Source organism: Hevea brasiliensis, chromosome 14 (genome assembly GCF_030052815.1).
Source record: "Hevea brasiliensis isolate MT/VB/25A 57/8 chromosome 14, ASM3005281v1, whole genome shotgun sequence".
Taxonomy (NCBI): Eukaryota; Viridiplantae; Streptophyta; class Magnoliopsida; order Malpighiales; family Euphorbiaceae; genus Hevea; species Hevea brasiliensis.
Window position 1 is genome coordinate 18,726,511 of NC_079506.1, and position 25,475 is coordinate 18,751,985.

General features: G+C 31.7%; 1 protein-coding gene across 1 annotated transcript; it reads right to left on the bottom strand.

Moving 5' to 3' along the window:
* Positions 1-2,314: 2,314 nt before the first annotated feature.
* LOC131172822 (oligopeptide transporter 4-like) lies at positions 2,315-7,942 on the bottom strand. Its single transcript, XM_058134357.1, has 6 exons — positions 7,487-7,942; positions 6,469-6,551; positions 4,942-5,511; positions 4,437-4,689; positions 3,956-4,138; positions 2,315-2,956 (listed from the first exon to the last, which is right to left on the bottom strand). Exons 1-6 carry the CDS (start codon positions 7,940-7,942, stop codon positions 2,345-2,347), a joined length of 2,157 nt encoding a protein of 718 aa, XP_057990340.1. The 3' UTR covers positions 2,315-2,344.
* Between the last annotated feature and the right edge of the window lie 17,533 nt (positions 7,943-25,475).

A 25,475-nucleotide genomic window follows, 5' to 3' on the forward strand; every position in this document is an offset into this window, starting at 1 on the left:
TACCTCTTTAATTGCCAAGGGAAATTCATATATTTCCTCTCATCAGTGTGCTACAAACTAGTTTCTAGATAAGATTTTTAAAGTTCGATTGGGTAGAGGATTTCATGGGGAGTGCCTGGTAATTACAGATCTCTCTTTCTCAAATCATGTTTTTTTATTATATCTTTGCTCCTTGTGGAATGAATCAGGTTCCAATATTTCATTCTCTTTTTGCCTAAGACGGACTATAGCCCTTCACTTTTTCTGCTTCCTTTCCCCACCGTGGGGAAACCTTGCCTATAGTTTCCTCCTGGTGTAACCTCCATCCTATCTTATTTATTCTTGTTCCACGATTACAGGGAGTTAGAGCTGATGGCAATTCCAACTTAAGTGATGAAATGGACAGGCAACTTAATGTAAAAAGTGCCGCAGCTGGTCTAAGGTAACGTGTTGGTGTAAGTAGTCCAACATTATCTCTCGTGTTCATTTACAAGAAGTATTTCTAACGTTATGTACAAATTCCCATTGATTGAGGCCATGAGGATGCCGGTGTAGTTTGTTATTTAAGCAAGGACCTGAGTCACCTGACTTAATTCCTAAAAGAGCATACGGTGGAGGTGGCTACCAAGTTCTAGTTCCTTTATTATACAGATGGATGAGTATAACCAGTGGCTTGCAGACAATGCATCATGATTGCATTAAGTTATGAAGCATTATCATTAATATACTTCAATAATCATCGAAGTGAATTTTATGTGTGGATATTCTTTGTGCCATATTTCATAACCAACTAGGGTAGCCTAGTTGGCCACCACTTTGTTTGTTAAGGTAACGACCTGGCACTGCGCAAACTTTTTTGAAAAATTTGCAAAGTTTGTAAAATATTAGTAGATATAAGTAAAACTAAGATACACAACTATATAGTAAACATAAATATATCAAATAAAAATATTAAATCTATTATTTTTAGACATCATTAGCTTTAAACAATTTATTGACTAAAATAATTATGTAGATAGTACATATAGGTATCAATCTCACTGTTCAACAAATGAGATAGAGTTAATTTGAATAAATATAGTTTCATAAGTCACTTATATCATATTAACAATACCAAATACTATTATTAAGTACTAACTCACATCATATTTGAATATATGAAATGAAATTAATTAATAAGTTAGAAAAAAAAATTTGCAATTTTAAAACAGTTTTTTTTTTTTAAATTACAACATATATTTTTTATGAAATTTACACTTACATATCTATTAAATATTACCTATAATAACTAAGATAAGTATTTAATTTATACTTAAGTTTTAATGAAGTCTAAATTTTATATTGCCAACTCTAAACTTAAACACAGCTTTAGCAAATATTAATGAAGCCTAAATTTCATTTTATGTTATTTTGTAATTAATAATGTAAACCCTAAAATTAATTCTATTAAAATAATAAAAAAAAAACACATAAACCTATAGGTCGGGCAAACTAACCCTTCAAACTACTAACTTAATAAAAAATCTATTCAAACTACTAACTTAATAAAAATTCTAACATCAACATTAGTTTTCTTCAACAAATATGCAAAACAACAAAAAAAAGAAAAAAAAAGTACGTAATGAAAATAAATTGTATAAAATAGCAAATAACTCACATCTTTTAGTCTTTTTTCAAGAATTAGCTTTGGAAAATAGAGTAATCTACTAATCCTAGCCAAGATTCTTAAAAAAGAATGAAAGGAGGGATGTTGTATGAAGAAAAGAGGAAATTTTAAGTGAAAATTTGAGAGAAATTGAAGCCAAAATGCAGCTATTGTAGTGCTACATGCTGAGACAAGAAAAAGGCACAAAAACACTGTGCACATATGAAAGAGTAATAGAAGAATATTCCAAGTAATTGCTGTTACCGTTATTTAATTAGCAGTTACCGTTACGCAACGGCGTAACGCCCGTTACAGCTGCAACTCCCTGTTTGCCTTTAAAAAATGGCCTCACGGGTAATGGCATCCTTCAAAATGTGTAAATAATGGCCGTTATGTTACATAATGGCCGTTATTTGAAACCATGGACCCAACAGACGAACAAGTATCCCAAGGTTTCAAACTTAAGTCATTTACCTTGGGCTACAATGTATTTTCTATTAGTTTTGTTGCACTTGCATTAAAAAAAGTAAACTTATATTGGTGGACTTATATTCAAAGCAAAATATATGGTAAAAATTATATTACACTTGAAACCTCCAATTGTCATAATCTTCCCATCCTTGTAGTTCATTCCTGATCCTACTCTTGTATTATCTGCTAAATCTATTTTTGGCAATATTTTTAACAGAAATATGTGGCAGAAGAACAATATGATTGTGATTAGTTCACTGGACAACCATCAACCTTTATGCCTTTGGCTATTGGACAAGATGCTAAATCACAGTGTTCACCATCTGTACCCCACCAAGTTAAAGTTCTGTTTTCCATGCCCACTGAAAAATACAATAGCACTGCCATGAAAGCCACCCCTGCATCCAGTGCTGCTGAAAGAATGTAATTGTACCTTTGCCACCACTGCTTCCTGTAGCGGAATATGAAGAAATTAAAAATTGTTCCAACTATGATCCAGGAATTGTAGTTTACTGTTGTTGCTGGAGGTATCATTCCGGATGCTAGAAGAACTGGTAGGTTAATCATGGGAATCCAAGATTGCTTTGGGAATATCTTGTGTAATAGCCAAACTATAACTGGTCCTGCTGCACCTCCAAGGAAGAACCAATTCATGGCTTGATAATTTCCAAGACTTCCAAATATCCGTCTAGGTCCTACCAGACCCCATATGACAGATGCATCAAAGAAAACTGTGTCACCTGGGCAAGTCCAAGGACTGTTAGGGGGAAGCAGATCGTCCTGGCATATGTTATTAATGGAATTTAGCTGCCACCATGCCACTGCAAGGTTGATGGTTCCAGCGAGCATCGTTCCGATGAACTAAGCATTCCCATATGGAAAAGAAAGATAGGAATAGAATAGGTCAGCTATTGTAAACCACAACACTAGATATAGTTTAAAACAGTAGAAAGTATTTACTACTTTTGATTGTCTGATACAAGTTTGAATTCTAAGCTTCAAATGGTTTTGGGATGCCCAAAAATATGGTAAGACGATTTTCCTTGGAAACTGTTTATGGTGACTCACCCCAAACAAGCAGAATGCTTTAGTTGTGTACGCATACTTGAGCATAATCATGTTAATATGTTAGTACACACTGTTGTACATTCTGTTTTAAGGTTTGAACTTCCATCATTGGTGAGGAAAATTTTCATGCTATTTGCAGTAACTAAAATGTAGAACAAATTTTAGTAACACATTTGCATACTTATTTGAAGGGCTAGAGTTTGAAAATTATTTTATTTGGGTTTAAAAGTATTCGAGAAAGGATGTAGGGTTTATATATTGAAAAGGATGGGAATTGATTAAGTTTTGACCCAGGAAGAGTGACCATATCTGAATAGCTTTTCTCATGATACCTCCTCTTCTCCATTTCCTTTCTTATTTTTATGTACTTATTCATTTATTTTTGAATATATAGAGGGGAAGCAAATTAGTTTAAAGCTTTTGGTTCTTAGAATTCTAAGTTGTTGACTGGATGTAAGGAAAAGTGCTTAAGATTTTGGCATAGAGTTTTGGAATATAGGAAAGAACACAAGGGCTGAATTTGCATGAAGTATCCACACTAATGGTTGAAGTACAAAGATATTAAAAAAAAAAAAAAAAAAAAAAGAGCAGAACAAGTGCAAAGGAAGATGTACTCAGGGGTTTGTCTTTTCAATCTGGTAAATATCATTTTGCTATCATAGATCATTCTGCGTTGAAGATGCTTCTAAGAATTACCTTATGCAATTATAACCTTCAACTGGATGCTGTATATTTTGTTCTTTTATTTTCTAGGTACTTTTGGTACAAGATTAGTTAGAAGAAAATGTATACCTGAACCAAGAACATTGATCTTGGCGGGATCTTCATGTAGTGTCCAAGCTTGAAATCGTTGAGGAAAGAGACAGCCTGCGCCATGCTGATACAACCATAGATTTTGAAGCAGACATTGGCTATTGGTCTTCCTGGATATATGATACCCATGACATACTCTGTGATTATGTTTATCCCCGGTGTCTACACATGAAGTACAAGGTCATTAGTGAAGAAGAACAGTTTGCATAGAACATGAAACAGGGAAAAGGACGGCTATCAAATCCATTTAAATGTAGCCAAAGTTTCAACATGATGTTCTTTACTGCCACACCAAAATTTTATATCATTCGACCTATCATATGGAACCTAAGACTTTGGTAGAATATACGAGAATTGTTCTGGGAGACCATAACTTGCATGACTCTGGCCAAACAATTAAAAATTTTATCTTTTATCAGATTTAGATATGTAATTGTGGCCAAAAGTTCAATGAGCTCACTTGATTGGTTGTGGCAGTTATGACACTGATTGGAAGGGTGAAGAAGAAAGCCACAGCGCTGGTAAAGAGGAGTCCCCACCATGGCATCTGAACCTGATCATTCAAGACTATACAGAGAACAAGCGAAACTGCAAGCGTGACAGCCAACAACAAGTGAAACCACCAGGAAGGTATGTCCTTGTATCTTCTCATCAATCTGGTATGGATATCCTCCTTGCCCTTATAAGAAGCATGGTATCGCTCGTAAATCTCCCTGAGAATTATAAGTCATGCACAAGAATGTGATCATGTGTAAATACTCGTTTTCAATTTATATATATATACATATATATATATAAACATAGTATGTGCATATATTATTAGAAAGCTTCAGAAAATAAAATGATACTGACCTAATTTTGGTTTTCAGCTTTTTTCTTACATGTAAAAGTTTTGGTCAACTCATAGAATTAGAAATTGTCTGTCATATCAGTAAGCTTTGGACAATTGTTGAGTGAAATATTACCTTCCGTAGAAGAAAGCCACATGCGTAAGGGTTGATGCAATGGTTGCAAAACCCAAGCCATAAGTGAAAACGAAAAACAAGCTCAAATGAATTCGTCCTTGCTCCTCATACTTTTGCAGATCTAGCTCAAACTTGTCATTAACAATAGCTGATATATCATACTTATTTCCTTGGGCTGTAAACAAGTGGATGGAGAATATGGGAAATCTGTGTGCATTGTATAGGTCTAGTCCCCAGTAAGCAATAGGAATGACAATGTAGAGCATCAACACATATCCCACAAAAACATTGGCAATGGCAAAGAAAGGACTAATAAGGGGGCTGAACAAGAAGGATGCCACAGCAGACCAGTCAAGCGTTATAGCCCCAAGTCCAAGGCCCTTCATGCCTGACCCAAGTTGCTGTGCTGTTACTGACTTTGAAAACACCCAGCAGACCCATGAAATGCTTGTAACTGTTGTGAATAGGTATCCTGGAACTACATGCCAGGAAAAACTGCAAATTACTGCAATTAGGAAGAACTTAGCCCGAGTCATGCATCGATCGTTTTCATCTTTCTCATGCAGAGCCCTGCAAAATTATACCAGAGAATTTATTCTGACATTAGCTCCTGTTCATTATCTAAATACATTATTTTTCCAGGTGCTGATTAAATGCTAGAAATGTCTCTTTAAATTGAACATATCCAAAAGTTGGGAATAAATGCTCTTATGTGAATTCTGAACTGAAGTAATGTCAATAAAAGACAGCAGAAGTAAATGCTCAGGTAGTTTGGCATATCCCCTTGTGTTAGAAATTTTTCATGAAAGGAAGACAGAAAATGAATAATGTAAAATTGACATTTTTTTTTCTATAGTCATGATTTTTATTCTTAGTACTGGATATGTCACAATTACTGCGAGTATATTTTCAGTAATACTGAAAATATTTATAAAATTCTGCAACTTTGAGTTTAATAATTATATTAAAAATATTTATATATTTTACACTATGCTATTAAGTATTAATACTAAACAAATATCAAATCTATTTTATTTTTCCACTAATATTTTAAATATTTTTTGGGTTAAAAAGATAGTGATTAATTATTAATTAGCTAGGCATTTAAAAGATTCTAGCTGACTTCTAGTGGGGAAAACCACAAACAATTATAAAAGAGAAAAGGAATTAATAACAAGTCCATTATTACTTACATTTATTTTTTGTCTGAATATGTCCATTATTACTTACACATCTTCATTGAATCTTCATGGTGGTTTTATTACTTTATTTTTATTAATTAAAAAAATATCATAAATAAATATCACATGCATTCATATATTATCCAGTAGCTCTATCCCTTAATTTTTCTTTCCTTTTTTAATACGCAGTAGAATCCTGCTATTTCTCTCTCTTAAGAAGAAAGGAGACTGTCTAATCTAGTTTGATTCTGTAGTTGAAAATATATCACTCATGAAACAGGGTTAGATTTAACTTTTCATTCCTGAAGAAGAAAGTGGGAGAGTGGACATACCTGAAGAGAGAGACCTGAAGAGAGTGTTAGGCCACCACATTTGGGCTGGCTCCACTACATATTTCCTCAGCAGCCCTGCCCACCCATATCCTAATACCTATTAAAAAAAAAATTACAAACCGACACTACTCCATTTTTAAAATCTCTTTCTATTTCAAAAGATTCTTGTAATACTTACCATACACATCCATCAACCTTACATTAATTACCCACTTCTAATATTCCCTTTCTAATCTTAAATCATTTTTACAACTATGAGTTCATTGATCAATTTCCATTATTCTTTTTTATTTATAATTTATTTTTTTCAAATTTAATTGAAAATAAACAGGATAATTTTATTTAAAAAATACAAAGAATTTCTTCTTTAATCCCTCCCATCAAAAATAAATTAAAGTAAAATAAAATCATTTTTAATCTTTCTTTTTCAAATCTAAATACAGTTCAAAATGAGACCTAGATTAAAATTTTATAGATTTAAATTAAATTAAAATTACTTTTTTAAAGTATATTAAAACTAAATTAGTTCATTCTCATTCAAATTAATAATTTTTTAAAAAGAAATTGAAAAATATTTTCAATCATTAAATTGAAATTAAATTTAATCAAAATAAAAAGTAAAATTAAAAAAAAAAAACTGTGAAGTTCAGTCTGGACTTTTGATTCTGAATACCGAAATTTATAGTTTTGATTTGAATATAGATTTTTCTTACTTAAATTTTGTTCATTATAGATATAAATCGCCGGCTGCTGGCCAGCCCTACTTGTTTCCTTCCAAACAAACGGAAACTAAAGAGAGACAAAACGTCCAACCTAATATTGACAAGATATTATCTTTTCTTTTGAAACAAAGAAAGAAACAAACAAACAAATTTCTTTGCTACCAAAAGACAAGAACGCTTGATTGAGCAACTATACACCAACCATAAATCCATAATAAAGAATTACCTGGGTAGTGACTACGAGAATCCAACTTGCCAAGAATGAAATTTTTCTCTAGTAAAATGCTTTGATAATAGTAACAATACCAACAGCAGAAGCAGATCCAGCTCCAAATGCGCTTCCAGCATTTGCAAAGATGGAGATGAGTACGTGCTCTTTCATGTTAAAAGGACCCGGGTTCAAGGAAAACGTTTTCGACCCGAAGCCAGGGATGCGGAACTTACTCTTGGGAAGCACAGCAGCCAAGAAATGGCCCACCGGAAGTGTGGCTACTTGGACAGTGATTTGGGTGATCACAAGAGGCTCTGTTCTGTAAGAGAAGAATTGGTTGAGGAAAGAGAGAAGCCCACATGATAACAAACCCAAGAACCACATCCTGAAGGTCCATAAAGGAAGGGTTGGATCATCTGTGTTGGTAACGGTTAGTCGGACCTCCTCAATGGGGGAAACCTCGTCGTTTATGGGTTTTTCTGGGTCAGAGAGTTTAGTACCGTTGGCGGTGGTGGCGGTGGAGGGATATGTTGTTGGTACTTCTAAAGTCCCCATGGTGAGAGAGGTGGAGGAGAAGGTAAGTGTTGGATGAAGAGGCCGAGGCAGTTGTCTTTTTATTGCATGCACGCAGCAGTGGGTGTTTATTTCCTTGTTTTGTAGTGGGGATGAAGGAGAATGAGTGAAGGGCAATTTTACAGTAATTAATATAATAATTTAATTAGTTATTCAGATATTAGAAATGTTTTCATATATATATATATATATTTTAGAAATTTATAGTAAAATTGTAAAATAAAATTTTTTAAAATATGAAAATTTTATTTACTTTGTATGGGTATTAATTCAAATTTTTTATACTATATTTAATTTTAAATAATTTAATTACTTTTTTTTTAAATTTAAATGAAGTACATGTTGATGCGCGTAGCAATGAAATATAATAAGATAAGTAAATCAATATCACTGATGCCATGACAAATTAATATTCCAAAGGAAAAGTCAAATTTAAGTTTACATACATTATATTTTAATATTACTAAAATACATAACTTATATTATTGAACTTATATTATTTATAATATTTATACATCAATTAAAATTTTTAGCTATATTAAACTTTTGCATTAATACTTAAAGGATAATTTTAAAAAATATAACTTTCAATTTAAAAAGCTATCAAGAGATTTTATATCGATTAAAAAAACTTTTTAATAATTAATAATTTAAAATAAAAAAAATCATATTATAACAAATACAAATAAAATTTATTAATTAAGAAAAAAAAACCTTAATAAATTAAGATATTAATATAATTATTAAACTAAAACATGCATACTATTTTTTTTTATAATATATTATTATCAATAGTTGTTAAAGTCGTGCAAATATATATATATATATATATAAATAAAGTAAATAATTTTTTTTTTTTGATATTACCACATAAGTTTTTAAATCTAGCACATTTATATGAAGTGGTAATTTTTTTTTTATTGATAACAATTTTTCCTGTCACATATGATTTCAATTCTATTTTTTCTTAGTATTGTCACATAAAATTTTAAATCTATCACATTTATGTTAAATAATAATTTTTAATTGAATTTATTAATAGTAATTTTTTCTATATTATAATTTAATTTTCTAAATATAATCCTCAATTAATTTCATCTTTCAAATTTAAATAATAGAAAAAAAAATTAATTACTAAATATGATTATCATTTATTATTATGTTAGCTAATTTTTAATTTTATATATATATATATATATATATATATATATATATATATATATAAACCAGACAGATTTTTCCTTGCTGCAGCTACATAAGGTTTTAAATATATCACATGTATACCAAATGACAATTTTTAATTGAATTTATTGATAGCAATTTTTCCTACAACGTAAGATTTCAAGTCTCATAGAATTTTAAGTTTATCACATTTATGTCAAATAATAATTTTTAATTGAATTTATAAATAACAATTTTTTCTATATTTACTAAATAGTTGTAATATACAATTAAATTTAGTATTTAATTGTTATAATTTGCCAATTTAAGACGTATATTATCATGACTTTCCAGTTATTGCCACAATTGAAAGTTTAATCTTCTTTAAAATATCTACTCCAAATTAAAATAAAATATTTAAATTTTTATAATAAATTAATGATTAAATTTTTTTAAATATATCTAATTATTTAAGATAATATCTATCTATTAATTTTTAATTTTTTTTAAATAGAAATATCAATATTAAATTTTTTATATATTTTGTAAACGGTTAAAATATATCATTACTAAATCTGATTATCATCCATTTTCATGTTTCATAATTTTTAATTTAAAAGCATATCAAGACCCATATTTATTTTAAAAGAAAATGAAAACTGTTTAGTAAAATATTTTTAAATGTATTTACTGTAATTATATTTAATATTTAATTATTGATGATTTGATAACTCATTACGTTTAATATTTCACATCATTTAAAATTATTTTAAACTAATAAAATCATTTAAAATTATATTATAAAAAGTAATAACATGGAATACTTAAAAATTTTCTCCCTATTGCTTTTAAATATTTAAAAAATTTTAAACTTATGGGCATATTAAGGCCAACGGCTACTTATTTTATCAAAATTTATGACTAATATTTTAGAGTTTTAATATTTTAAATAGCAATGTTAAAATTCTTCCAAATCAAAAATTAGTTTTTTTTATTTAATAATGGTTTAATAGCCTAATTAAATTTGATTTGAATTTTTTCTACCTCTTTTGCCTATAAATAGATGATACCTTATATTCTAAACTTTTTTCTTCTCACCAGGCATTTTCTCTCCATCTAATTGCCCTTAAATCTTTTTTTAAGTTGCTTTATTATTTTTATTACTCTTTCAAAAGTTATTGATCTCAATTCACAAATTTAATATTATTAATTCTTATTTTATTTTTTTATTCTATTAAGCACAATAAAATTAAAATTAATTATTTTTTTATAAAAAAGTTAAACCGATGCAAATTATAAATTAAATTAAATTAAATTAAATTAAATAAAAATTAATATTATAATATAGTCAATGAATATAGAGTCAACTTATATTCTGTATATAAAAATCACCTAAATATATAATTTACACTCTTTTTATATAAATGTAATTTTTTCTTAAAAAATTGAAAATTATCTTTCAAATCTTTAAGACTAGCACAAGTTTTTGGCTAGTTACAATATGTTTTATTAGGTTAATTGAAAAAAAAAATTATTCTAATTAATATAAGCCACAAAATCAATAAGAAAAGACAACTACTTTTAATAGAGTGAAAAAATGTTTTTATTTTATTAATATATTACCTTAAAATAATAAGTATTAACAATAAAATAAATAGAGTAATATAAAATATTTTAGTTATATATTAGTTATATTAGTTATATATATATATATATTTAACCAAGTAATAAAGTAATAAAATATGAACTTATGTTGAGAATAAAATTAAATCAAAATTGCAGTGTAATATAAAAAATAAATAATGAATATGTATAATGGGTATCAATAACGTGTATTGAAAGTAAATTATTATTTAATTTTTATATTTTAATAAAATTAATTAATTAGTCATTCCTCGTTCATTATTTTGTTAGGAGAAAAATTATTTCATAATAGAGAAAATATAAAACAATGTCCAATAAATTGAAAATAAAAAAATATAAATTTAAATTTAGTTTTCACGTAACAAAATTTCTATTTTTATCAAAAATTATATTTTTTAAAATATTATATTTTTTAAAATACATATAACTAATTAATTTTTCTAAAAGAGACTAAATAATAGTATTTTTGAAAATATAAGAATCAACTGATTAATTTACTTAAAATAAAGAGACTAAATAATAATTTAAATAATATAAATAATGAAAAATTTGATTGATTCGCTAAATAGTTTAACAAAAGTAAAATATAAAAAGTAAATAATATATTTTTAAAATATGAAATCAAATAATTAATTCATTAAAATAAATAAATTAAACAATAATTAAAAAAAACTAATTTATAATAAATGTCTCCTTCTTTATCATTTAAATTATATATATATATATATATATATATATATATATATATATATATATATATATATATATATATATATAAACTTACGTAGGCTTTACGCCAAACCATGTAAATTCTATGTGTTTTCCAATTTTATTTTTCTTTTATATTTTTATTGTCGCACCCATTTTCCTAAATAAATATTTATTCTACTATGATTTATCCTAACAATATGGTATTAGAGCTAGTTTGATATTTATTTTAGGATTACTTATGGCAACTACAAAATTTGATATTGAGAAGTATGATCGCAATGCTAGTTTTGCCCTTTGGCAAGTCAAGACGAAAGTGATTCTGACATAGAATGGATTGCAAAAAGCATTATCAGTAAAGGATAAATTACTTGCCACAATGATAGAGGAATAGAAGCAAGAATTGGAAGAAAAGTCATTAGTTGCCATTCAGTTATGGTTGTCAAATGAGGTTTTGCGTGAAGTCATCCATGAGAAGACTGCTAAAGACTTGTGGGAGAAACTCGAGTCTCCGCATATGACGAAAAACCTCACCAGCAAATTGGTTGTGAAGCATCAACTGCACATGCTTAACATGGCAGAAGGTACATCCCTAAAATTACACCTTGATGAATTTAATTCTATCCTTATGGATTTGGAAAATTTGGATATTAAGTATGAAAAAGAAGACAAAGCTCTTATGTTGCTACGGTCTTTACCTCCATCTTTTAAGAATTTCAGAGAGAATTTAATCCACAGTAGAAAAACTCTAACTGTAGAGGAGGTTAAAGAATCCTTATTTTCAAAAGGCCTTATTGATAAAGAGCTTTCTGGTGATAAGAATAGTCCAGTTGAGGGCCTAATTGTCAAAGGAAAGTCCACTTCAAAAGGTTCGAGCAGCAGTGGTCGATCCAAATCAAAATCAAAGTCCAGGCACAGTAATCTGACTTGTAATTATTGCAAGAAGAAAAGGCACATCAAGGCTAATTGCTTTAAGCTTCAAAACAAGAATAAAGAAAAAAAACGGAAATATGAGAATCCTGTTGAAGCTAGTGTTGCAACTAATGAGGAAGAGTGTGATGTCTATGTCGTGACTGATGATGGTACCAATTCTATACAAGGGTGGATCTTAGATTCTACTTGCTCATATCATATATGTCTCTATAGAGATTATTTTCCCTCTTATGAACCTAAAGACAAAGGAGTTGTATTGATGGGTAATGATCATCCTTGTAAAGTTGCTCGTATTGGTACTGTCAAACTGAAAATGCACGATGGCGTGGTCAGAATTTTGACTGAGGTACGACATGTTCTAGAGATAAAAAAGAACCTCGTCTCTTTATCTACTTTAGAAGCCAACTGTTGCAGATTTTATAGTGAAGGTGGAGTCTTGAAGGTTTTGAAAGGTGCTCTTGTTGTGATGAAAGGCATACAAATTGGCAGATTATATGTGTTCTAAGGTTCTGCAGTCATTGGTACAGCAGCAATTACCACATCTATGTCAGATTTAGATGTGACCAAGTTATGGCACATAAGTGAGAAAGGCTTGACTATGTTAAGCAAAAGGGGTCTTCTTTATGGCCAAAGTACATCAAGTTTGGATTTTTGTGAGCATTGTTTTTTCAACAAACAAAAGAGAGTTAACTTTAATACAGGAGTTCACAGAACTAAAGGTACTTTGGATTATATCCATTCAGATCTTTAGGGGCCTACATGTATTCATTCAAAAGATAGTGCTTGGTACATGCTTACCTTCATTGATGATTACTCCAGGAAGGTATGGGTTTATTTTCTAAAGCATAAAAATGACGTCTTTGCTACTTTTAAGCAATGCAAAGCACTAGTAGAAAGACAGACAGGCAAGAAAATTAAGCGCTTATGCACTGATAATGGGTTAGAATTCTATTATATTGAGTTCAACAAATTTTGCAAAGATGAGGGCATTATAAGACATCTTACAGTTAGAGGAACTCCACAACAGAATGGTGTAGCTGAGCGTATGAATAGAACTTTATTAGAAAAAGTCCGATGTATGCTGTTAAATTCTGGTTTATCTCAGGATTTCTGGGCAAAAAGCGGCTTCTACAGCTTGTTATTTGGTGAATCGTTCTCCATCTACATCAATTGACTATAAAACTCCAGAAGAGGTATGGTATGGAAACTTTGCTGATTACTCTAGTTTAAGGATATTTAGTTGTCTTGTTTATGTTCATGCCAATGATGAAAAATTAGAACCTAGATCTAAGAAGGGAATATTTATTGGTTATCCTCCTGGTGTAAAAGGATATAAAATTTGGTATCTTGATCCTAAGTCACCTAAGTCTGTTATTAGTAAGGATGTTGTGTTTGATAAATCTTCCATGCTTCACCCGAGGAAGAAGTCTTTTGGTTCTTCTGACACAGGAGTGCAGAATTCAAACAAGCAAGTGGAGGTTGAGATTGAGGTGGAGAATATATCTTCTTCACAAAATAATACTTCAGAGCAGAGCCCAGTTCAATTACCCACTTCAACAGAAGTAGAAGAATCAACAGAAAAAGTGGAGGAGGAGCACTCGATTGCCAAAAATAAGCCAAAGAGAGAGAAAAGGAAGCTTTCAAGATTAGCAGATTATGTCACTTTTACCTATGTTGTTGCACAAGAAACAGAAGGAGATGGCATTCCTTTCACATATTCATAAGCCGTTTCTTGTGATGATTCTGCTAAGTGATTGATTACTATGCAAGAGGAGGTGGTGCCTCTTCATAAGAACAAAACTTGGGAATTGGTGAAACCGCCTAAAGATAAAAAGATTGTTGGCTGCAAATGGATCTTCAAGAAGAAAGTTGGCATTCTAGGTATTAAAGATACTAGATAAAAGGCACAGTTGGTGGCTAAAGGCTATAGTCAGGTACAAGGAGTTGACTTTAATGATGTTTTCTCACCTATTGTTAAACATAGCTCTATTTGTGCCTTGCTTGCTGTAGTTGTTATACATGATTTAGAGCTAGAACAGTTGGATGTTAAGATCACATTCTTGCATGGTGAACTTGAAGAGAAAATTTATATGTAACAACCTGAGGGTTTTGAGATTAAAGGTAAAGAAGATCATGTTGCTTATTGAAAAAATCATTATATGGTTTGAAGCAATCTTCTCGATAGTGGTACAAGTAGTTTGATTCCTTTATAGTTGGGCATGGTTATTCCAGGAGCCAATATGATATGTAGGCCCTGTAAGCTAAAATGAGCTTGATTTTGATGATAATAAAACTTAATGAAATATACATTAACCTTTTGTGCATAAGTATTTGAAGTGATTTTATAGGTCATGATATGCAAAGACACTGATGGAAGGACTATTCTATTGACATGGCTGATATAAAAGGAGTTTATCATCTTGTATAACACAAGACGAATCAAAGTCCATGAAGAAATATGATAGAAATTAAGCTCTTAGGTCCATTGTACAAGATTGGAGAATTTATGCCATTTGAGACCTAAAATCAATTTTGTTTTTAGATTCAAGGGTTTAGAAAGTGTTTTTATATCATTCCTAAGGTTTTTGAATGGTCAAAATAATTTTTACAACCTTTCTTCAAAAACTCAAAATTTCAATTTTTAAGTCAGGCAGTAGCGAAATTAGTTAACCCGTTGCAAAAATTAGTTAACTAGTTTTGATGTCTAAAATTCTCTATCTTACAAAACTAGTTAACCGATGAAAATTTTAGTTAACTATTTTTATGACCTGACCTGACTCAACTCTGCTGCACGACTTTCTAAGCAATAACGGCTAGTTTTTTGAAAATTAAAGAGCCGTTAGACACACTCTCCAGCAGACGTTTTTGGCAATGAAAAGCACTTATAAAAGGCATCATTTACTACAATTCTAACTAATGAAAGTGTTCTTATTCATAGTGAATTTATTGTGGTTTTTAAAGCTTTCATTCAATTACTCTTGAGCTTGAGTGGCAAATCTTCTCTCTCAATCTTCTAGCATTAAATTCTGTATTTGAGAGTTATTGAGAGTGATTTCTTCTACATCAAAACCTATTTAAGGTTGTGTAAGTGTGAGGACACACTTGTGGAAGGTTTTCAAGCACATTGTGAAGCTTGTGGGAGGTTTTCAAGCACCTTGTGAAGCTTGTGGTCTTTTGTGGGAAGCAAAGACGTTGTAAAGGTCCTCAAGCACCTGGGAAGCTTGTTGATATTGTAAAGGCTTTGAATCTTGCCTGTTGAAAAGATCAAATAGTGGAGTGACTCTCAAAGTGGGACTTTGGGAAGAGTGGATGTAGGCTAAAAGAGCCGAACCACTGTAAACATTGTGTTTGATTCTCTTCTTCCCTTAACTTTTTAATTTTCAGCACTTTGATTTTCTGATTATATATTGAATGTGTTGAGAATTTGTTTATTGAGCTAATATTGCAAACTCTGAATTTTATGTGAGAAAATACACTTGATATCAAGTAATTATTTTGTGTATGAACTAGTATTTGTGCATAACTTGATTGATTACTTAAATTACACCCTAGGAACAGAGTTATACACATACATAGAAGTGCAAAGCCTCAATTTTTCATTAAGTCTAGAGCAAGGGCTGAAAAATTGTCTAAAGTGTCCAATTCACCCCCCTCTTGGTCACTTTCTTTGGGACAACAAATTTGTATCAGAGCTTGTCTCTCTTGCTTGGGGTTTAAACACCTTAGAGAGATCCTACAATGGCTGGCACATCTAACACAGCTGGTATCCCTGCACCTTTAGCTGAAGGACACTCTATCACTAGACCACCTTTGTTTAATGGTTCTAATTATTCTTTCTGGAAAGTGAGGATGAGAAAATTTATTCAATCTGTTGATATTGAAGCATGGCAAAGAATTGTTAAAGGTCCTGAAATTCCATTAGAATTGCATGCTGATGGTTATAGAGAAAAACTAGAAGATGATTATAATGAACTTGATTGGAAGAAAGTTTCTTTAAATGCTAAAGCTTTAAACATTCTTCATTGTGCACTTGATGCAACTGAGTATAATCGTATTTCAGGTTGTACATCTGCAAAAGAAGTGTGGGATAAACTTGAAGTCACATATGAAGGGACTAATCAAGTGAAGGAATCAAAAGCAAATAGGCTTGTTCGGGAATATGAACTATTTGAGATGAAACCTGGAGAAACCATTTCAGAAATGAGCACAAGATTTACTGATCTGGTGAATATTCTCAAAGCTCTTGAAAAAGAATTCACTGAAGAAGAGTTAGTCAAGAAAGTCTTGAGGTCACTACCTAAATCATGGGAAACAAAGGTTACAGTGATCTTTGACACCAAAGATTTCTCCAAATTCACTTATGATGAGCTGATTGGTTCTCTTATTGCTCATGAAATGCTTTATGACAAGAGCAAGAGCAATGTAGATGATGAAAAGAAAAAGAGAGGAATTGCCTTAAAGTCAAGCCAAGAGGATGAATTAAGGAAAACTATAGCTTTTAAGGCTGCCTCAAGTGACAGCTCCAATTGTTCAAGTGATGAAGATGATCTTGCCATGATTACAAGAAGATTCAAGAAAGCATTCAAAAAGGGAGGTTCAAAATATAAGAAATTCCTGAAGAAATATTCTCCCAAAGGTGAAACAAGCAAAGATCAAAGTGAGATTAAATGCTTTGAATGCAACAAACCTGGTCACATCAAGCCAAATTGTCCTAAACTGAAAAAGAAGAATTCAAAGGACAAGAACAAGAAAGCCTTGGTTGCTGGTTGGATGGATAGTGATGATTCCTCAAGTGATAACTCTAGTGACAAGGAGGTTGCACACATTTGTCTCATGGCTCTAGGAGAGGATAAACCAGAAAGTTCCCAACAAAGAGAAATCAACGCTGAGGTAAATAATTCTGACTCTCTTAGTATTGAAGATTATGAAGAAGCATTTGCCAAATTATATGAAGAATACAAAGTTTATAAGAAAAAATGTTCTGCTTTAAATAAAGAAATTGCTTCCTTAAGAGCTGAAAATGATTCTATGAGCATTGTTGTACAAGAAAATAAATTTTATAAAAATCAAATGCTCTTGTATGATGAGCTGAATAAGGAGTTAGAAGATTCAAAAATTGCTTGTGAAAAACTCATTGAGAAAAACAGGATTTTAGAAACTAAGGTGGAATCTTTGACCAATGATTTAGCTAAATTCACAAATGGCACACAAATTCTTGATACGTTACTTGGTTCTCAAAGATTATCAAATCAAAAATCTGGTCTTGGTTATGATGGATTCATGCACTATGGAAAATACAAAAATTTCTTTGTAAAAGCTTCATCTCATTCATTATCAAATGTCATTTGCTTTTACTGCAACCAAAATGGTCATATGGTTAGTCATTGTCCCATAAGGAAAGGTTCCTCAAAAGTAAAAAGGATATGGGTGCCTAAAGGAACAATTCCTAATGTCTCTAACTCTCAAGGACCCAAACTTGCTTTGGTACCTAAGAAATAGTCAATAAATTTTAGGTATGTCTTAGAAGCAAGCAAGAGTGTGAACAATGGTATGTTGATAGAGCTTGTTCAAGACACATGACTGGAGACAAAGAAAAATTTTCAAACCTCACCTTGAAAAGTGGTGGACATGTGAGATTTGGGGACAAAGGCAAAGCTTACATCATTGGAAGTGACTCTATTGGAAAAAATCCAAGCATAAAGGATGTCGCATTAGTTGAAGGTTTGAAATTCAATCTCCTTAGTGTAAGTCAATTATGTGATAAAGGTTACAAAGTTACTTTTAATTCTACACATTGTGAGATTAGAAGTTTGCATAATGATCATACATTATTCATTGCACCTAGAAGTGAAAATGTATATTTGCTTGATTTGAATATTATTGAAAATGGAAATGAAAGATGCCTTGTATCTCTTGAAGAAGATAGTTGGTTGTGGCATAGAAGACTTGGTCATGCTAGTATGCATGTGATTTCAAAACTTTTAAGATATGACCTTGTTAAAGGTTTGCCAAAAATTAACTTTGAAAAAGACCATGTTTGCAAGCCTTGTTCTCTTGGGAAACAAACCAAAGTTTCTTTCAAATCAAAGAATGTTATTTCAACATCTAGACCTCTTGAGTTGTTACATCTTGATTTGTTTGGTCCTATTACACCTATTAGTCTTAGTGGTAAAGCGTATACCTTGGTCATAGTAGATGATTACACTAGGTATACATGGACATATTTTCTTGCACATAAGGATGAAACTTTTAGTATATTTATATCTTTTTGTAAGAAAGTACAAAGTGAAAAAGGCTTAGCCATTTCCTCCATTAGAAGTGATCATGGGAGAGAGTTTGAAAACCAATCTTTTGATGAATTTTGTTCAAACAATGGCATTTTTCATAACTTTTCAGCTCCTAGAACCCCACAACAAAATGGAGTTGTAGAGAGGAAAAATAGAACTTTACAAGAAATGGCAAGAACAATGCTTAGTGAACATAGTCTTTCAAAATATTTTTGGGCAGAAGCCATAAACACTGCTTGCTATATCTTGAATAGAGCAATGATTAGGCCACTCTTAAAGAAAACCTCTTATGAATTATGGAAAGGGAGGAAGCCTAACATTTCTTACTTTCGTGCATTTGGTTGTAAGTGTTATATTTTGAACAATAAGAAAGATAATCTCAAAAAGTTTGATGTAAAATCAGATGAAGGTATTTTTCTAGGATATTCAATGCATAGCAAAGCTTATCGAGTCTTTAATAGGAGAACTTTGTTAGTTGAGGAAACCATTCATGTTATATTTGATGAAACTAACAACTTCTTGGAAAGAAAGATTGTTTGTGATGATGATGAACGAGGTGAAATTTTTGGAAGAAAAAAGGATGAGACTCAAAAGCAACAAAGTCAACCTATTGAGCCCCAAAGTGCATTTGGGAATGATATTGACAATAAAGATGCTAATGAGAAAGATCAAGAAGGTGATCAAGAAGTATTGCCCAATATTGAAGAACTCCAAATTGATGAACCACATCATGATGACCTACCTCAAGAATGGAGATATCATAGAGATCATCCAAAGGAGGACATAATTGATAGCCCTTCACAAAAGATGATGACAAGAGCTCAACTTCGAAAATACTTTGGTAACGTTGCATTTGTTTCTCAACTTGAACCAAAGTCTTATAATGAAGCTCAAAGTGATGAGAGTTGGATTCTTGCTATGCAAGAAGAACTCAATCAATTTGAGAGAAATAAAGTATGGAAACTTGTTCCTAGGCCTAGAAATTATTCTATCATTAGTACCAAGTGGGTTTTTAGGAACAAAATGGATGATAAAGGACATGTCATTAGAAATAAGGCTAGATTAGTTGCTCAAGGATATAATCAAGAGGAAGGTATTGATTTTGATGAGACTTTTGCTCCAGTTGCTAGAATTGAAGCCATTAGAATGTTATGTGCATTTGCATGTTATAAAATTTTATGCTCTATCAAATGGATGTTAAGAGTGCATTCTTAAATGGTTATATTGAGGAAGAAGTTTATGTTGAACAACCACTAGGCTTTGAAAACTATGAATTTCCTAATCATGTTTATAAACTCACTAAGGCTTTATATGGATTGAAGCAAGCCCCTAGAGCTTGGTATGAGAGGCTTAGTAAGTTTCTTTTAGATAATGGTTTCCAAAGAGGAAAAGTAGATAACACACTCTTCACAAAAACACATAAACATGATATGCTTATCGTTCAAATTTATGTTGATGACATTATTTTTGGTGCTACTAATGCTTCTCTATGCAAAAGCTTCTCTAAGATGATGCAAAATGAATTTGAGATGAGCATGATGGGTGAACTTACCTTTTTCCTTGGACTACAAATTAAGCAACTCAATGGTGGCATCTTCATTAATCAATCCAAGTACATCAAAGATATGCTAAAAAAATTCAAAATGGATGATTTGAAGAGTATTGGAACTCCTATGAGCTCCACCATCAAGTTGGAAAAGGATGAAAAAGGTAAAGATGTTGATCAAAAGCTATTTAGAGGCATGATTGGCTCACTTTTATATTTAACTGCATCTAGACCTGACATTCATTTTAGTGTATGTTTGTGTGCTCGGTTTCAATCATGTCCTAAGGAATCTCATCTAATTGCTGTCAAAAGGATTTTCAAATACCTCATTGGCACACACTCAATTGGTTTATGGTATCCTAAATGCGACACATTTGATCTAGTTGGATATAGTGATTCTGACTTTGCTGGAAGTAGATTGGATAGAAAGAGTACTTCGGGTACTTGTCAATTCCTAGGTCATGCCTTAGTGTCTTGGCATAGTAAGAAACAAACTTCTGTAGCTCTTTCTACTGCTGAAGCAGAATACATTGCTGCAGGAAGTTGTGTTGCTCAAATTCTATGGATGAAGCAACAATTAGAAGATTTTGGTATAAAGGTTGATCATGTTCCTATAAGGTGTGATAATACTAGTGCCATCAACTTAACTAAAAATCCAGTTCAACACTCTAGATCAAAGCACATAGAAATTAGACATCACTTTATTAGAGATCATGTTCAAAACGGTGATATTAAGTTAGAGTTTGTTCCTACAGAACAACAACTTGCAGATATTTTTACAAAACCACTAAATGAGGAAAACTTTTGTAGGATTAGAAGAGAACTTGGCATGAGTGAAGCTATTGAATGATATTTATTGCATTTGATATGAATTTGGTGCATAAATTGGTTAAATATGTTGTTAGTACTATATTCTGCGTACATGTGTTTTTAGTTAACTACTTTCTCACTGCAGTTGTCTAGTTTTATACCTGTATAATATTTAGCCAACTGGGTTTCAAAATTAGTTAACTAATTTTGCCTCTGTGTGCATGTGACAAAACGCGCCTGATTTAAAATTACTTTATTTCTAACGGGTATTTTCGCTCTCTTTGTAATCTATTTTGACAAATATACCCCTGACCACAGTTATGCTCTTTTTATGTCTTCAAAGGGTAAAATTGGGTTTTGGCAAAAAAAAAAAAGGATTCCCAGTTCTCCATGAAAAATTGTACACAATTTCAAAATTTGAAAATTTTTTTTTTGTAACTGCTGCATATCACTTCAATCAATCTAAAACTCCCTCATTTCTCTGCTACAAGTTGATTCTCCACTCTCTTAGAAACCCCAAATTACTCTCAAAACCAGAAATCCCCAATTTTCTTTCTCAAAATCCCTAAACGGTAAAATCCCGTTCTTCCTTAAGCCACTGCTTCTCACTGAAATTTTTCAAGGATCGATGGCAAGGGTAAAACAAGTGACTACCAAACCTCGAAAATTCATGGCTGCTGCCATGAAAGCTGCTGCCGGTTCCGAAAAGGAGAGAGAAGAAGGAACTGAAGTTGAGAACAGTAATGACGAAACAGAGACAATGGCAGAACGAGCAAGAAAAAGAAAGGGAAAGGGTATTGCTGGGTCAGAGCCCTCTGCGAAAAAGAAGAAAATGGAAAAAGCCCCTGCTTCAAAACCTTTTGTGCAACAAAATATTTTTGAGCCAAAGTACATTAAATGGGATTCATTTTCTGACTTGCCTTATGAATTTGAAGAATTATTTACTTTTTAAGGCTGGATGGAATTTTCTGAGTTGAATGAATATTATTATCCTTATTTGATTCAAGAATTTTATGGAAGTATGAAAGAAGTTGTTAAAGGAGAAAGTTTCAGTGTGAGAGTTAAGAAGAAAAGTCAGATTATTGATGTTGATTTCTTAGCCTCTGTTTTAAACCTACCAAATGATGGAAATAAGATTGGAACCTTCAAAGATTCTAGGAAGCTTGATGGATATGATGAGAAGGCATTTCAATTATCAATTTTTCCGGAAGGTACACCTGAAAATGAAATGACCAATATCAGTTTAGTGCCTCAAAATTTTAGGATTCTACAATCCTTCATTCGATATTTGCTCAATCCTACGAGTGGTAGTCACTCATATGCAAATAGCCTTGACTTATGCATTATGTGGCACTTGGTTAACAAAATCAGATTTAATTTGCCATTTTTGATTTTTAAAGTGATTGCTAAGTCTAGTAAGCATAGAAGGTTGCCATATGCTATGCCTTTGACTCTTATATTTCAAGCTATGGGAGTTGATTTGAGTAAAGAAAAGAAGTTTAGCAATCCTATCCCCATTAAGGAGATATTCAAGGCTGATGATGGTAGAAAAAGGAGTAAGACAAAAAGCAAGAAGAAGAGACTGAGATTGAGATTGAATCTGATCGTAATCGATTCTCAAACAGACCTGACATCCCACTAAGCAAGTTGAAAGAAAAGAGTTCTAAGATAGATGAAGGGGAAAGCTCTAAGAAGAAAGAGAAAATGAAGCTGAAAATGTCAGATTTTGTGAAAATCAGTAAAGCAAATCTGGACATGATGAAGGAAATAAAAGAAATGAGTGGACTGACCTTGAATATTTTAGAAAAATCTCATGAGTTGCAGAAGGGAATTATGGCTGAACACAATGCAAAGATGGATATGTTGATTAATAGATTGGATAGACAAGAGTGGTTCATGAAGAAGATGGCTCAAATGTTGTTTGGTGAATCTTTTGGCAAATTTGGAGATTTTTGAAGTTACCCACAGGTTTCTGCTGGTCCTAGCAATGCAAAGGCTGCTGGACCAAGTGGAGTAAAAATTTCTGAAGTGGAAGAAGAAGCAGAGGAGCATGTAGAAGCTGCTGAAAAGGTACAAGAAGAAAGTAAGCTAGCTGAGGTTGAAGAAGTAGAGAAAAATCATGAGAAGGAAAAATCAGAAGAGGCATCGTAAATGTAACAAGAACCTGCCAACGAGACATCAAGAGAATCCTCCTCATCTCATACTACAAGCAACAGCAGCAGTGACAATGGCAAAAGTGAAGGCAGAATGGTTCAAGACAAGAAGAGGAGAAGGAAGAGCAGTCACAAGACCCATCCTCTGAACAACCAAACATTGTTCCTACTGCCTCTTAACCAGCACTTGAATCAACCATCTCTTTACCCATGCAATACGGACCTAGAAGAACCAAAACACAAGCCAGAAAATCAGTTCTACCTATTCCTCCAAAAATCCAAGTACCCATAACTGAAAAAGAACCCCCAAAGAAGAAGACACAAGCCAAACTTGTTGATCCCACTCACCTTAGGAGAAGTGGCAGAATTCTTAGCAGCAAAGAAAAATCTTAAGATCTTTTACAATATGCTTTATGACTTTCAAAGTTGTCTCTTTTTGTTTTTTAAACAGGGGAGAAAATAGAAGAAAGCCTATCCTTTTGTTGATGTCAAAAAGGGGGAGAAATCTGGAGAAGATAAGGAAATTTTTTAACTGACAGAATGTTTTTAGTTAACTGGGTACATTTTTAGTTAACTAATTTTGTTCAGTGGTTATATTAGTTAACTGGGTACATTTTTAGTTAACTAATTTTGATCAGTGGTTATATGGTTCACATTCTGATATAGATATTTTGGACTTATTTTGGAAAGTTATTGAAGATATGTTGATGATCCTTTATGATTGACTTATGGTTGATATATCTTATGTATGATGATTGAATTGATCTTGGATGAATTAATCTTGGAAATTGCTTAACATGTTATTACCTTCAAGATGCTTTGAATATCAGATTTAGGGGGAGCTATTTTATAGCTTCTCAACATTCTTAATGATTATGTGCATACATATAGGGGGAGCTTGTCTAAAAGCAAGTTCTTGCATACATGACATATGTAGATAGTTATACAATTGAATTTTTATGATCTTCATAGATTCATTAAGTTTTGACATCATCAAAAAGGGGGAGATTGTAGGCCCTGTAAGCTAAAATGAGCTTGATTTTGATGATAACAAAACTTAATGAAATATACATTAACCTTTTGTGCATAAGTATTTGAAGTGATTTTATAGGTCATGATATGCAAAGACACTGATGGAAGGACTATTCTATTGACATGGCTGATATAAAAGGAGTTTATCATCTTGTATAACACAAGACGAATCAAAGTCCATGAAGAAATATGATAGAAATTAAGCTCTTAGGTCCATTGTACAAGATTGGAGAATTTATGCCATTTGAGACCTAAAATCAATTTTGTTTTTAGATTCAAGGGTTTAGAAAGTGTTTTTATATCATTCCTAAGGTTTTTTAATGGTCAAAATAATTTTTACAACCTTTCTTCAAAAGCTCAAAATTTCAATTTTTAAGTCAGGCAGTAGAGAAATTAGTTAACCCGTTGCAAAAATTAGTTAACTAGTTTTGATGTCTAAAATTCTCTATCTTACAAAACTAGTTAACCGATGAAAATTTTAGTTAACTATTTTTATGACCTGACCTGACTCAACTCTGCTGCACGACTTTCTAAGCAATAACGGCTAGTTTTTTGAAAATTAAAGAGCCGTTAGACACACTCTCCAGCAGACGTTTTTGGCAATGAAAAGCACCTATAAAAGGCATCATTTACTACAATTCTAACTAATGAAAGTGTTCTTATTCATAGTGAATTTATTGTGGTTTTTAAAACTTTCATTCAATTACTCTTGAGCTTAAGTGGCAAATCTTCTCTCTCAATCTTCTAGCATTAAATTATGTATTTGAGAGTTATTGAGAGTGATTTCTTCTACATCAAAACCTATTTAAGGTTGTGTAAGTGTGAGGACACACTTGTGGAAGGTTTTCAAGCACCTTGTGAAGCTTGTGGGAGGTTTTCAAGCACCTTGTGAAGCTTGTGGTCTTTTGTGGGAAGCAAAGACGTTGTAAAGGTCCTCAAGCACCTGGGAAGCTTGTTGATATTGTAAAGGCTTTGAATCTTGCCTGTTGAAAAGATCAAATAGTGGAGTGACTCTCAAAGTGGGACTTTGAGAAGAGTGGATGTAGGCTAAGAGAGCCGAACCACTGTAAACATTATGTTTGATTCTCTTCTTCCCTTAACTCTTTAATTTTCAGCACTTTGATTTTCTGATTATATATTGAATGTGTTGAGAATTTGTTTATTGAGCTAATATTGCAAACTCTGAATTTTATGTGAGAAAATACACTTGATATCAAGTAATTATTTTGTGTATGAACTAG

Coding starts and splice junctions, on each gene's coding strand:
- LOC131172822 (XM_058134357.1), bottom strand. CDS start 7,942: ATGGGGACTTTAGAAGTACCAACAACATATCCCTCCACCGCCACCACC. Junction 6,552..7,486: donor GAGCTGGATCTGCTTCTGCT/GTTGGTATTGTT, acceptor TTTTTTTAATAG/GTATTAGGATATGGGTGGGC. Junction 5,512..6,468: donor TGGCCTAACACTCTCTTCAG/GTCTCTCTCTTC, acceptor ATAATTTTGCAG/GGCTCTGCATGAGAAAGATG.